This window comes from Belonocnema kinseyi, chromosome 8, assembly GCF_010883055.1.
Source record: "Belonocnema kinseyi isolate 2016_QV_RU_SX_M_011 chromosome 8, B_treatae_v1, whole genome shotgun sequence".
NCBI lineage: Eukaryota > Metazoa > Arthropoda > Insecta > Hymenoptera > Cynipidae > Belonocnema > Belonocnema kinseyi.
In genome coordinates, this window is record NC_046664.1 from 63,282,943 (window position 1) to 63,298,433 (window position 15,491).

A 15,491-nucleotide genomic window follows, 5' to 3' on the forward strand; every position below is an offset into this window, starting at 1 on the left:
ATTCGAAATAGTTTTCGCTTGAGAATTTTTTTTAAAATCGCGTTTTGGTAAGTCGAGACATATTGGAAATTCAAAAATGTATAGGAACCAATGGGACCTTATAGATGTCTTATGTTTTAACAGTAACTTCCGAGGTTCTATAGTGTGTCCGTTTGATATAATAAACAAAAGTGTGCTAAAATGTTATCAAAAGCTAGCGCCACTACGAATTTGGTATACTACTCGATATAAAAACATTCGCCTCAGTAACAAATGTTAATTGTTAAGGTAAGGATCGCCTTGAAACTTTATACTTGCGTTAAACCTTTTAAACTCGAAAATAATAAAAGTGTCTTGTACCTCTGAATAGTGTATTCTTTTCTGAACATTTTGATACCAAAATTATTACTCTAGTCGCCAAAATCTTTTTAATCGACTTAGAAAAATGTAATGGAAGCGTATTGAAAAGAATTGAAAAATGAAGGAATGCAAAAGAAAGAGTAGGAAGACAGAAAATAATGTCACTTTGAAGACGAAAAACCTAGTGATTTTAATCGTTCAGTTATACATATAAAGTAATTATACTAATAGAAATAATTTGTAGTATTGCAAAGAATATTTTTATAACTCTGAAGATAAATTAATTTTGTTTACCTTACACAACATTATTAAATGAATTTATTATTTATTATATTATTAAATTTATAATTTGTTTAATCAATATGAAATAGTATAACATTACTCCACCTTTATCGCAGACAAAAGATTGAAATTTCCAAACTTATATTCCACAAAACTGAATAGAAATTATGCATGTGCACATATTTTGTGAACATATTAGGGGGAATTAAACGAGTCGAAAATACAGCATGTAAGTATGGAAGAAAAAATAACCATGAGATGAGTGTCTACTGATTGAATTAAGAAGAATTAAAAAAGTGGAAAATATATTCGCCAGCATGGAATAGGACACAAGTGTCAATCGTTAAGGAAATACAAAAGAATTAGTTTAGGAGATAAACCTATTGTTCCGCTGGGCACTTCTCTGGATGGAAAATTAGAACATTAAAAAAAATTCTCACTCGTTTAAATCTGAAAATATTAATTTTTCTCTATTCTTCTCTTCTTGCCGGGTATAGTCAATCGGACATTAAATTTATTAAATATTTTTTTCTATGATGCATCATGCTGTAAATAATAAAATATCCATTAAAAATTGTGAATAAATCGAAAACTAGTTTTTTCCCTTAAATTTCTATGCATTTTAGTACATGCGTTTTAAAGTTCCATGTCGAGCGCCCGATGCAACGTGATCATTATTGGTTCTTGTACAGTTTTGAATTCACAGATCCCCTCAATTTATACGTGGTCAAATTTGAAAAGACTATCTTTCGTAATTTTTTTCGGAAGTGATAAAATTTTGAGACGTTTTATATTTATACTAATAATAGTTCACAAAATAATAAAATATTGAAAAATGTCAAAATGTAAACGTTTTTCCTCCAGCTCAGAAAATTTAATAAATGGTTCTTATGCACTTTTGAATCTCCCCCCTGTAATTAAACTTCAAAGATTCACAATATTTCTGGCAGTATTTAAAATTCTGCAGTCTGGAATGATAAAAATGACAGTGACTTTTGATTGGACAGAATCACATCTTTTAGTAAAAACATCTATTCAATCGTTTTAAATGTCACTTGATATTACATGATATGATACTTATTAATAATATATTTATCGGATTTAAAATTTTTATATTTTTAATTTGAAATTTCAGTTTTGAATGTGCAAGTCTAAAATAGTTTAATATTTCAGTCCTTGAAACTAAAGTTTTTTCCTAAATTAAATTTTAGTTTAATTTTTGCAGGTTTTAAATTTCACAATATTATAGTTTAAAATGCAAATATTCCAAATTTAAGGACCATTTCGCTATTAAAGATTTCATAATTTCATATTGAAGCCTTGATAATCAGTTTTGAATTTAGTAATTTTAGCTGTAAATATAAAGCAATTTCTTCCTGAAAAGCTTAAAACTGTACCATTTAAAAAAATGAAATCACATCAAAGCAAAATTGTTTTGTATTCTTTATCTTAACTTTAATTTTTAATGATTTGAAATCAAAGAGTTAAAAATTGAGTTTAAAATAAAAAAGATGAAAATTAAACTGTCTGAAATTGAAACACCAGTAAATGGATATTTTTGTTAATTTTAAGTGTATACAATCTCAGAGTTCTGAATTTTGATGATGAGCCCTACATTTTTAATGTTTTCCCTTCTATAGGTTTTAATTTTGCAATTGAATTGGTTGAATTTTTGGAAATATTATTAGCAATTTAAAATTTTTAAATTTAAAGCGTTTTAAATTTACTTTAAATAATTGAAATTCTAAAGGGTATGGGTATAAAAAAGTTTTAATATCACAATTTTTGGCGACTAATTTTTTTTCATTTTTAAATGTAGTTCGCATTCGTTTAAGATTCAAAATTTCGAAGTCAATTTTTTTTTCATTTTTTATGTTTAAAATTACTATTTATTTTGATAATATTATAAAGTAATTCAATTAATTTTTTCATTTTAGAAAAATTTGTTTAATCAGCTTTGATATTAACTTACAATTTTATTATGTGAAAACAATTTGGGATTCTAGAATTTTAGAAGCTTTCACTTAAAAAGATTCAATTTAGTTTTTAATATTAAATTGTCAAATGTGAATCACTTTGAATATAAAATAATTCAAGTTTAAACGTTAAAATCATTTAATTAATTAACTTTGAACGCTTTTAAATATGAAGAATACAATTACAAATCCTCTGAATTTTAAACGACCGAATTCCCCAAATTCGAGTCTTAAAATATTTAATTTCTAACGTTTTTAAATTGTCCTGTTTTCAAAATTTTAATGCAAAATCATGCTAGTTCCGTGATTATTCAAATAAAATTAAAATTTCGTAATTTTTAGCGCTTCAACTTGAAAATGAGACAATTCAACTCCTTTTTCAAATTAAATTTTAAAAAATCGTTCGTATATATATTTTAAATTTCAGGCGCTTGCAATTTGAAATTATTATTCATTAATTATTTTTTCAAAAATATTCAAAACATATTAAAAGCTTGGTTTAATAATGGATTTTTAAATTTGCAAATTTTCATGTTAGTAAATAGAAATTCGGAGATAGGAACTCTGTACTTTCTTCTATTAGACACACAAATTTCCTTATCGTTCTTATTATATAATTTGAAGCCAATAAACTTCTTGCAAAAATGTTTGCTGATATTTATCGACATCCGCAATCGATAATATACATGAAGAAACTGTGGGTTAGGCAAATAGAATTAATTTTTTTTATAAAACGGGAGAAATCACGAATATTTATCGGGAGAACCAGGAGAAAGCCGGGAGATGAAAATTTTAAAAATAGTGTCCACCCTGAAGAGGCACTTTTAATAACTCTAAACGATAATAAATTCGTAATTGTTTTATTCTATTTATAAAAGAGCCTGAAAATATCCTGGCATTTTTAAACATGATAAAAATAATTTTTCTAAATTCTAAGAGGAACGTGACATTTATCCATTGCATTCAATTTCTTCTACAATTAAAATTTTAATTTTCAGTCGTAGCGTATTTTAGGAATCTTTATTTCATCAAGTAAATCTTAAGCATATACCACGAATGAAAACAGTCATGAAATTTGAATAATAATTTTACTGAAAAAGCAACATATTTCTCTGGTATTTTCATTTTTGTAAACAAATATTTCGAGAAATATTTTCAAAGGCGAATTCCAGTTTATGCAATTTTAATTAGAAATATTCTACATTAAAAAAGTCTTCAGAATTACTCTATGTCCACATAGTTTAAAGAAAAAAGGTCTTAATTTGTATTGTTTTAAAATACATTTTAGTGAATCATATACACATAGGAGTGAAATGAATATCTCGTCTGACAATAAATATCATTTTCTACTGTAATTCTAAATCTACCCTTCTGATTTAATTTTCTGCCGAAAATGATAAATTAATAATAATCCACTAGATTTTACTACACAAAAATTTCCTTGTGTATAGTATACGCTAAAGAAATCTTCGGTTACAAAAGTCAAGCATTTATTGATTAAATCCAATTTATTTTATCATTACAACCGCAATTTTCAGCTCTATCCCTCTGCAATCTCTATTCCCTCAAGAAAACTATAAACGGATCACACAAAGTAAAACAAAAAACTGAATTATGACTGCATTGCAAAAGACGTTTTCTTATAAAATTTGAAATTGTTTAATTAAAATTAAAATTTTTTTAAATTTAATTAAATTCTCCTATGGACCAAAAATAATGATGCCGAATTCTCCACTGATACAGATTATGGCGGTAGAAAATAAAATAAATTAGAATTAAAAAAAATTCATGCAAGTTACAAGTTTTTAAAAGTTTGCAAAAAAAAATTTTATGATAACAAAATATAGATGTTTCTTCGATTCAAAGTGCTTAAGAACGCAGTTTTGGAAATTGAGAAGAGTTTATTTTTGTTTATTACAAAAAGCAATTTTTACGAAATTCATTATCATTGATAGGACCACAGGAAAATTATTTAAATTTTCGTATATAAAAACCAGATAAAAGGCATTAGGGAATGGGCCAGTATGTTGCGTGACCAATCATTATATTCGGCGGTTATATAATTTGAAAAATAGATATGTTGTGCTGAAATTTTGAGAAATTGTTCAAATTATGTAAGAGCACGTTTCCTGACCAATTTAAGTAATTATTTCATTCAATTATTGCAAGTTTATTAATTATATATTTTCGTAGAGCTGCAAAGCTGTGTTCTCAGTTACATTCCATATTCCAAAATAATAAAATTGGACTGTTTATTTAGGAAAAATAAAAACTCAACTGGGTCAGGCAGATGTGCCCTTATATTTTTTGAGCTACTTTCCGAAATTTTGATTGGAAAAATGAACAAAAAATACTTGGTTGACTCATGCCAATTTTTTGGTTGTTTTGACTACATTTTTTGGCAGATGGAGTAAGGTTTGGTTCAACTTATTTTTAATGTGTATTTAGTACATGCCCTTACGTGATTTAATTTTCTTTTACATTTATGTATCACAATTTTGTTTTGGCTCAGCTCAAATGATTAAATTATCTTCATTACTTTCATATTTAATAATAACTTAATGATTTCGTTATTATTTTTGAAGCGATTTTGCTTAAATCTCATCAAAAGAGACAACAACAATCTTTGATAATATTGGCTTTAAGTTGAAAATAGTGGGAGTAAATTTATTAAAATACTAAGTCATTATTAAAAAAAAACTGATATAAATTCTTTTTTTCTATTAAACGCTCATTAGTAAAAATAGTCAGAAATTTCAAACAAAAAATCCATTAGGTTAATGAATTACTGGCATTTTTATTGTATCATTACTTGATGTCACTTTATTATTTTTTTTCTCTTGTGCCACGCCACGTGTTTGTAATCTCAAGTGCTCCAGTCCTCTTTACCTTATCTGAGAGTAGAGGCAATACTGAACCCTATTTTCAGTCACTCAATGTTACAACCTATCTGAGAAGTGGCAAAAAACCCTAAATATGATAAATGACTCGCTTTACTAAATACTTGTGAGAGAGCAGTTAAAGTTCCTCCCAGACCCTAACGGAATGAAAGAAATTGTTTATTTTTGTATTCTTCTCCTAAATCGAAAACAGAGAATAGCAGCCAAATCCGCAGAGATTCCGGCAATGCGCCGGTTTCTGCCATCTGCTGCTATCCCATTCCCCTTTTCCACCCTCGTTCTTACCCCACTCGCCACCCTCATCTCTCATCCCCTTCATCTCTCGCGACCTCTATCGTCAGTTGGGGCGTGTTGGGGTAGACGGCACGGTTGGACCTGACCGACTGACTCGAGTGTATTTGGAAACAGTGATGGTGCCGCCGCATTATAGCAGTCTTCGGCGTGACGAGATTCACTCGTTTTGTCAAATATCCCCCTTTTCTCACTCGACGAGGTAAAATCGAAAAAATGGTGCAGTGTGAATTGAAAACTGATGTCGACTAAATAGTTCGGGTTGATTCCTCTCTTGTTGTCAGAGAACGTCGCAAAGACCCCACGAGTCCTACAATGCAACCCTCAGGTTGATCTGCGAAAATTTTGACTAACCGAGCCACCGAAGGATTTTCTAATCTTGGCCAAATCAACGTCTCGAATTCTTCGCCATTTCGCGAAAATGCAGACGACCCTGGTGAGTTCACTCTTGTCCACAAACAAATTACTTTCAATACTAAAAATCATAATAAACTAAATCTCTGTAAATACTATAAATCGAACAGGTTCTCTTCATACTGAAACTTTATTTTGTACCCTAGTGAAAAAAATTCTGACAAACTTACGGAAATTGCGATTCAAAACATTGTAAATTTATTCGCATTAAATTGCATCCCCTTTAGTCGATCTTAATTTCTCTTTAATTATCAGGAGCAAAGTTTCTGCGCATCTGACTCCCGGTTTAGATGGCGTTTCGTAAATATCAAAAGTAGATTAAAGGAGGATTATTTTTTAACAAAAATAGTGATTTTGCAAGACATGAGTCTGAGAGATAATCGCGGACTATTGACCATACTATTCTTGCCGAGCGCATGGGCGCGGTTCAGCAGATCCTATTACCCCGCCCTATTTTGTGGCTCTAAATTTTCATTTTCTAGGTTTCTCAGGATAAAATTTTGCGTTGTGGATTAAAGGCGAGACAGCTGGGGGTGTCCTTTGCTTGGGGCTGGATTCGAGATAAGGGAGAGGCTGCGCTGACTGCGTCGATCATGTCGGGTTGATGACTTCGGGTACTTGGAGCGTTATTTTCGTAAAATCCTTCGGGCGACGTCCGCACGCGAAGGGCGTGGCAAATTTATAGCATCCTTCTGAACGCGAAGCGATATCGCATACGGATCTCGAAAAGTAGGCGACGCGCGCAAAGATTTCCTTCGATCTTGTTCGAACCACCACGCGTGTTCGGTTTTCCCTCGGCAATAAGTCAGGGAAGTGATTCCCCTTGTCGGATGTAACTCGACTTTTTCTTGATTTTTTTCTCTGACAAAAAAGGGAAAAGAGGAAGCAAATGTTAGTACCGCGCGCACTCGATTTATCCTCGAGCTCCACTCTATGAAAGTCTATTTGAATTTCACATCTGATAGTTTATCGATAACAGAGTCACATCACATTTTACGTTAGATTTTATGCGCGCTTTCTTTCAGATGCATCCTCAGGGCGTGGTAAATTACGGTTTTTCATCATGAAAAAAATTGTGGTAAAAAATAAGGGCGAATGTAAAGCCTTTGACCTTTTTAGGGAAATGATAATCAGCATTACATTTGTTTATCCTTTTCTTGTTCAATTTTATATTTCAAACACATTTTCAAAGTTTTAACCCTTTCTTTAGCAATGTGTCTTTTTTCAGAGACAATAATAATAGTAAATGTTGAAAATGGTTAATAATAAGAGAATTTTGTTTGTAAATACAAGCTGACTGATTTTTTTCTTTGCAAAAAGTTAGAAGCCTGCTGAATTTTTTGTGACAAACTTAACCTCCAGCAAAGTCATTGTATTTTAGTTATGAAATAATAATTAAATAAATTATGAAAAAAGCTGGATGTCAATGGACACAGATGTTATATTTGTTACCTTCTTACGTTTTTTGGATTGAAAGACTAAAAGTTTATTCAAAAATGCAATTTACAATCCCCTGATGTTAAATTATGCAAACAGAGGGGAAATTTAATTATTTTGTTTATAGTGCAACTATTATTTTAAAAAATAATCTTTTTAGTCAAAAATACAATTACCTCGTCGAAAGTTGATCTACTTTTTTAACTAATACATTTTTATTCAATACATTCAATGATTTAGTTAAAAATTCATCACTTTTGTGGAAAATTTAACTATTTTGTTGGAATTACTTCTTTTTTTGTCAAAAAATTGGTTCCAAGTTAAACTAGATTAAAAAAATTAATTTTTTTACTTGAAGGTTTATTATTTTAGTTAAACATTCATGTTTTTGGGTTCAAAATCGAACTATTTTGTAGAAAAATTAATTTTTTGAAGGTTCACCTGGTTAGGTTAAGAACGTAAGGCTTTTGTTTTTGTTAAAAATTAATTTTTTATACTGAAAATTTGATGATTCTATTTTTGGATCAGAAAACATATTTTTTAGTTGAAAATTTTGCCATTTGGTTTAAAAGTCACATTTGTTATGGAATAATCATCTATTCGGTTAAGGATCAAACTTTTCTTTAAAAATTCGCTTTTTCAATTTGTTTAATTCAACGGGTTGAAAATTCGCATTTGGTAGGAAATTCATCTTTTATTGTAGCAAAGTTATATTTACTGGTTGAAAATGAACTTTTTTGTTGAAAATTGAAATTTTTTCTGAAAACTCAACTGCTTTCTATGAAATTCGTATTTTTGGGTTGAAAATTCAACTGTTTTTGGTTAAATATATATTATTTTTGTTTTAAACTTCAAACATTTAGTCGAAAATGCATCTTTGTAAGATGAAAGTTGAACTATTTTGATAAAGTCATACTTTTTGGTCGAAAATTAAACTTTTTTGTTGAAAATTCGACCTTCTGGATTGTAAGTTTATCTTTTATGGTAGAAAAGTCATCTTTCTTGTTAAAAAATGTATCTTTTTTGGTTAAAGATTCAACTGTTTTAAAAATATTTTTTGTTTAGAACTTCAACCATTAGATTGAAAATTTATTTTTGTAGCATGAGAATTCAACTACTTTAATCAATTTATATTCTTTGGTGGAAAATTTAACTGTTTTGTAAAAAGTTTTCTCTTTGGATATAAAATGTTATATATTTCAATATATTTCGACATGAAATCTTAGGAGTTTAAAGTGTTTCATATTGAATTTAATATGGTATTTACATTGACCTAATTTAATAGAATTTATTCTTCTGCTTTTGTGAAAAATCATCATATTTCTCTTGTTCCTAAGGAATTTTTGGCTAAAGCTACCGTTATTATACAATACAACACCTACTAAATCCATAGAAAATATCAAAATATGAGTTTTTCGATTTAAATTACTGAATGTTTATAATATGATAGAGCTGTGAAAGTTGAATCAGTTTATATAGTACTATTTTAAACTCACCTAATAAAGCATTTATCTGGCTGCTATAACTTACTATAAATGCATTACGTACAAGGTGATTCGTGAGAAACACTATATTTTACATAAAAAAGGTTTATTATTACAGATAAGGCAATCTAGTAAGTCAAGGAAAGTCAGGAAACGTTAGGGAAAACATGATACAATCAGGAAATATTTTATGAAACAAAGCCTAAGCTAATTTTATTTTTTTGTTTGAGTATTAAACAATTTTGTTAAAAAGAAATTCTTTTTGGAGAAAAATCCAAAAAATGTAGTTTTCTTTTCTAGTCTAAAATTGTAAGATTCTAGTCTAAATCCTTCTTCTTTTGTTCAAAATTTAACTATTTTTTTGAAAATTAATTTTTTCAATCGAAAATCTAACTACTCCGTATTTTATTGGTAATTTGTCTTTTGTGGTAGAATGTTAATCTTCTTGGTGACTAATTCACCTTAGGGTTAAAAATTAGTTTCTTTGATGGGAGACTTAGCTATTAAGATGAAAATTCCTATACAAATTCACTTTTTTGTTGAAAGTTGATGTATTTCGTTAGAAATTAATCAATTTTGGTATGAACTTAATCTTCTGGGTTGAAGATATTATTCTTTGATTGAAAATTTATATTTTTACTGGAAAATTGGTCTTTTTGGTAGAAAATTACACTTTTTAATTAAAAATTCTTTTTTTTTGTGTTAAAGATTAATGATTTTAATTAAAACTTCATTTCGTTGGTACAAAATTGAACTATTTTGTTGAAAATTCTTTTTTTTTTAGTTGAAAATTAATTTTTTTAACTGTAAATGTAACTGTTCGATTATGCCTGGAAATTGATCTTTTTTAGCTGTAAACTCAATTATTTGGTGAAAAGTCACCTTTTATAACTTGAAAATTCAATTATTTTAGTAGAAATTTCATACTTTTGTGTTGAAAGTTTATCTTTTTTATTAAAAATTCATATTTTCGGATTAATAACTCGTCTGCTTTGGATTAAATTCGTATTTTTGGCTTAAGAGTTCAAATTTTTGGATGAGATTTTTTCTTTATTGACAGAAAAATCTTTCATGGTTAAAATTTGAAATATTTTGTTGAAAATGTCTCTTAAGTCTGTGTTGGTTAAGGATTCAAATAATCTATTGAAAATTCTAATATTTTAATTTAATTCAACTGTTTTTTATTGAAAATTATAATATTTTTATTGGAAATGTTAACCATTACAGTTTTTGTTAAAAAATAATTTTATTGTTTCAAGGTTCACAGTTTTGAATTAAAATCATTTCTTTGGTTAAAAATTTACCTATTTTGTTGAAAATAATTTTTTCAATGAAAAGTGTAACTATTCCATTTTTGAGTTAAAAATTTAACTCTTTCGTTGAAAGTTTATCCTCTTATTTTAAAAATTAGTCTGTTTTGGTTAGGGATTTAACTACTTTATTGAAAATTCTAATGTTTTAGTTTAAATAAACTATTTTTGATAAAAAATAAAAAATAATTTTTTGTTTGGAAATATCAACTATTACAATTTTTGTTAAAAATGTTTTGTTTTTGGTTCAAGATTCACCATTTTAGTTGAAAATTATTTCTTTGGTTAAAAATTTAACTGTTTTGTTAAAAATGTATTGTTTTGCAACAAAACATATCTATTGCATACAAACCTGAATAGCCGGAGGCATTACAGTACCAGTAGTAAATTTCCATTCGTGTTTTATATTAAATATAATTTCACTTTTCTTAAAATAATTTTTTGGTCACAGATGATCTCCTGGATCAGCTATCGTCACACTTTATACGCCTTGAACAGACACTGACGATATGGTAATAACTTTACTGATTTTAAAATTGATTAGAGTACTTCTTAAAATCCGAAATTAGTTTGCTCCTCCTTAAACTTAATCTATTTTCATGGAAAAAAATTTATTAAAAGTAAATAATGAATAACGGAAAACAAAGAGTTAATATTAAAAAGTTTTTACAGGATACAGTATGGCTTCAGTATTCTGGCACGCCTCTGGGAGTAATTTCGTTTTACTTGCCTTCATATTCCTCCTGTTACTATGTCCGCATACTACTACAGGTAAGTTTCTATTGTACTATTGTTAAAGCTTCGGAAATGGAGACATTTTAATCTGAGTATAATTGAGAACTGTATTACTTTAAAAAAAAGCAAATTCCCAACTCGTTATATTTTAAATCAATAGCGATGGGGTAACATTAGATTCCCATTTTTCTTTTGTTTATTCAAATAGGCTCTCCCTTAAAAGTATCTATTGGTTAAAAAAGAAGTTGCATCAGATAACTTTCTGGCTTAGAAAATATAATACTGCATACCGCAAACTGAGGATAAGATGTGCATATGGGAGGTAAAGCGTCGCACTCTTCATTGTGTTTAAAAAATTTGATATTGCTTCTTCTAGGTTTTGTAATTAAAGTTTTATAGTTACCAGCTGGATAATTTTTACTTAGAAGAAGCAAATGTTGCCTTCAGAAATGCAAAATCATCGATGAGCCGCTTAGCCCTAGTTTAAGGTATACATATTAGGATAGTACAAAGGCTTTATCTCCATTTCTAAACTGTCACTCTTAAAAAGTGTTTGTTTTCATTTGTAAAGGAGCCCTGATTTTTAGCCCTGATTTTTTACTTTGGCATGCCAAAGTAAAAATACCCAAATAGGGATTATTTAAATTAAATAAATATTTTATTTGCAAAAACCAGCATGGAGTACCTCTAAATATATATCTTTTTAATTCCACCCAAAACCAGGTGTCATTTCGACCTCAGAAGAAATGCCTTCTAGGGCTATCATTTGAGAAAAAGAGCCTTTTCCTGGACCACCATAAAATATATTATATATGTAAATATTAATACAATTTTTTTTAGAAGTTATTTCTAGTGAATACTGAAAACTCGGCTCAAATTGTTACAAAAGCACGATATTTGGTTTAAAGGGCTACTTTTGACAAAGAGAACTTTTTCCATTTATTCTTCCAATTAAATACGTACTTTAAGCCGTAATATCAAATTCTTGAGCGTTACATTATTTTTATTAATTATTCAAAAAATAATAAAATTTTACCATTTTGTTTTTCATAAGAAAAAAATGTCGAAAAAATATTTGGCACCCCATCGTAAAGTATTTTTATGTTAACAGAAACCTATACACCAAATGTTAAGTTTCTGTAACCACTTGAGCAAAATTGAAATTAACCGCTTGTGAATTAAATCATCGACGTTTTAAAAGTTTTCAACAAAATTGAGGGTACTGGGATTTTAACAGGCAATCTTCTTAGGTTTTCCAAACTTAGTAGCTTTTAGACCTTGAAACCATTTTTTTCATTTCTAAGAATTTTTGAAGGCTTAATATTAGTCGTTAAAGAAGAATTTTAATTGTATTTTAACTATAAATATAATTACTTTATTTAAAAATAAATCTGAATAACACTTCATTTGTTTAAACTGTGAATATTAGTCGCGAAAGATCATTTTAAATTGCTCTTGATTTGCTCTTTGTAAACGAGTAATTAAAGGGTGACAGAAACTAGATAATCAATATTTTTCCAAAAATGGGCTTATTTCATAAAAATTCTTTAAAAATCAAATACAAAATTTTTTTTTTTTTAATTCGATCATTCATCTCTATCGAAAACCTATTTTCAAAACCTATTCAATTTTAAACTCAACATATTTTGAAGATTTACTCGGAATTGACCTACCTTTTTACATCAAAACTTCTTTCACTGGCATTAAAAAAACTCAATATCTGGAGAGTAAGTTTTTATTTTTTATTTAAACTAGAAATTGAATTTTGTATCGTACTCTGTAACCGAGCATGCTCTAAGCTGAGGATAGTGTCACTTTGAGATTATCCACTTCCAAATCCATTTCCGAGAAACTGGATAATTATTCCTGATCAAACTTTTTTGGCCGCAATTTAATAACACTTCTACTCTGGACCAGATACTTGTTTTATCTTTCAACGGTGGTGTCGATTTTACAGAATAATCTTTTGCTCTTCTGAAAAATTCCGATTTTTTTTGTGTCTAGTTCTGTAGTGCCTCCTTTCAATTATGCATGTACAGTAGAACCTCGATTATACGGTCTTCGATTATCCGAGGCTCCGCGTTATCCGAGGCAACGGGGCTCATCCAAGCACTCCGCATTAACCGACGTGTATGCTCGGACAATACGGAGAGTCATTAATAAAACAGATGAAGCTGCTACGCCTAATTCTGAATGCGCGCACTAGTTTGCAATTGTTAATAAATTAATAAATTAATAAAGATAAATCCACATTCGTAAGTTGTTTACTCTTATTCGCTAAATGTTTATATTTATTTTTCTATTTAAAATATATCAAAAATAGATAACTCTTTCGAATTCTGTACTTCTTCCGTATTATACGAGTTTTCGTTTGTCCGAGATATCTTCTCCCCACATTACCTCGAATAATCGAGGTTCTAATGTATTCGTATTGATATATAAAGTTTGAAAAGTCAAACAGTATTAAATTAATGTGGTGTGGTGTCTTCCCGGTGGCGGTGGATTTTGTCCGCGTGCTATGAATCATCGCTATTCTCAAATTCAGCCCATGAGATAATTGAAGTACCACCGCTGCAGCAAGACTACATCTCGCCACCGCCACCACCATCGGGACCTTTCACCACTGCCAAAGCATCACGTATGTGCATTAGTATTTTGTGCTTTTATATCAGATATGAATTGATAAAAAAAAGCATTAAAAAAAAATTCACGACTCGTCCTGGCACCTTCAGAACCAGATCGTGCGCACGGTCAGGCCCTTGTGGATCCCCCGTTGTGACGACAGTTTCCCACCACACCTGTTACACCTGTAGTTTTTTCCTTAATCGGGAAAACCTGTATCCATAAAGTGATTTATACTTGATTAACGGAATGAAAAAGGAAACAACAAGCTGTTTTTAGAATCATTTCCTCACTTTTCAGTCTGATCGAGATTTTGATTCTTCTAAGCTTAAGGCTAGCAACTCCTTAAACATGAGCTTGTGTATTTAAAAAATTGGTTCCTTCACTAAAAGTCTCATATTAATTTGAAAGGGAATAATGAGCAAAACCTGTTTTTAAAGTTAACGTTAAAACCGGCCATTTCGAACAATTTTAACCATTTTTTAGTGAAATAACTATTTTACGTGAAATGTTAAAACTTGCACTATTGCATGGACTTTTCTGCCTGCTACAAGTTTTTTAGACGACTGTTATTATTAATTCATGACTTAAATTATTTCATAGATTCCAGGGCTATCCAGAGAAGGGAAATTTAGTCAAAATTGATCAATCATTAGATGGAATTTTTCCATCACCACTGCTCTCTACTACTCATCCAATTTTACGAAAGAAACCACCACTTCAAGCATCTGGAGCTGAGCGGAGGAAAGTGGTGGTGGAGCTGAAAAATGTGGAGTCAATTTGCCCTCCCTGGGGAGGCTTGTTACAGAATATAGGTGTAGATCTTCCCGAGTAAGGAATTGACTAGAGCAGTAGCCGGAAAACTTTTTGCTCAGTTTTCAGGTATGGTCAGTCCCGGACCGACTTAACTTTCTCTACTACTTTTTGGTCTATTCATGGACCTCAGTGTGAGCGAACTTAATCCAGCAGGGGTCTTTTGTCTAGAGGCATGTCGAAGTAAGGAAGTTTAAAAATGTGTAATTTTTCAGCTAGCGATTTGAAAATAGCATAATCAGCATCTACGAATTTTTTCGATTCCAATGGTATATTACTTGCCTAAAAAAAGTTTAATATTTGACGGAGTTTAATATCAAGAAACTTCAGCTTAATATTCAATTTAATACTAAATACTTCTCAAATTTGCAGCCTTTATAGACATAATTACATGTCTTTGGAATCGGAAAAATACGCAGATTCCAAATATATTACTTTCAAATCACTGATTGCAAAATTAAGAATTTTTTATTTTTAATTTTTTCCCCATTTTACAACAAACGACACCTGACAAGTGGGATGGTTTGCCCAAGCTCGCAGGTACCTGACCAGAAAGTAGGTCGTTGGTCAGCCCTGTCAGGATAGCCTGTCTTGGTCAGGAGCATGTCGACCACTGGACTAGAGGGGCAACAGTGCGCTGGTGGTGGAGGGACTACCTGCTGTCAGTACAGGGGCGCTCAAGGGTCAGATTCTACGTACGATCTCGTCCTGAAACAGATATAAGGACGAGTCGTGGTTTAACTGAAAAAACCGGTAGTTATGCAAACATTTTGGGCAAACTGCTACTTACTAGGCAGTCTGATAAGTCCCTGAAAAATGAAACAAGGAGACGTTTTTTTGGCCAAAGTCGGTTTTATTTTTCAACATACTCTCCTTTTAGGTCGATAC

At 30.0% G+C, this 15,491-nt stretch overlaps 1 protein-coding gene across 3 annotated transcripts in view; it reads left to right on the forward strand.

The window, feature by feature from the left end:
- The first annotated feature begins 5,874 nt into the window (after positions 1–5,874).
- LOC117178239 (tolloid-like protein 1) overlaps positions 5,875–15,491 on the forward strand; it is a 30,900-nt gene continuing 21,283 nt past the window's right edge. For all 3 annotated transcript variants that reach the window (XR_004467812.1, XM_033369567.1, XM_033369568.1), the window contains exons 1-3: positions 5,875–6,224; positions 10,885–10,945; positions 11,106–11,204. Coding sequence is in view for 2 of the 3 variants with exons in the window: in XM_033369567.1 (XP_033225458.1) it covers positions 11,114–11,204 (91 nt within the window). In the remaining variant the exon portion in view is untranslated. The remainder of the gene's footprint in view (positions 6,225–10,884; positions 10,946–11,105; positions 11,205–15,491) is intronic.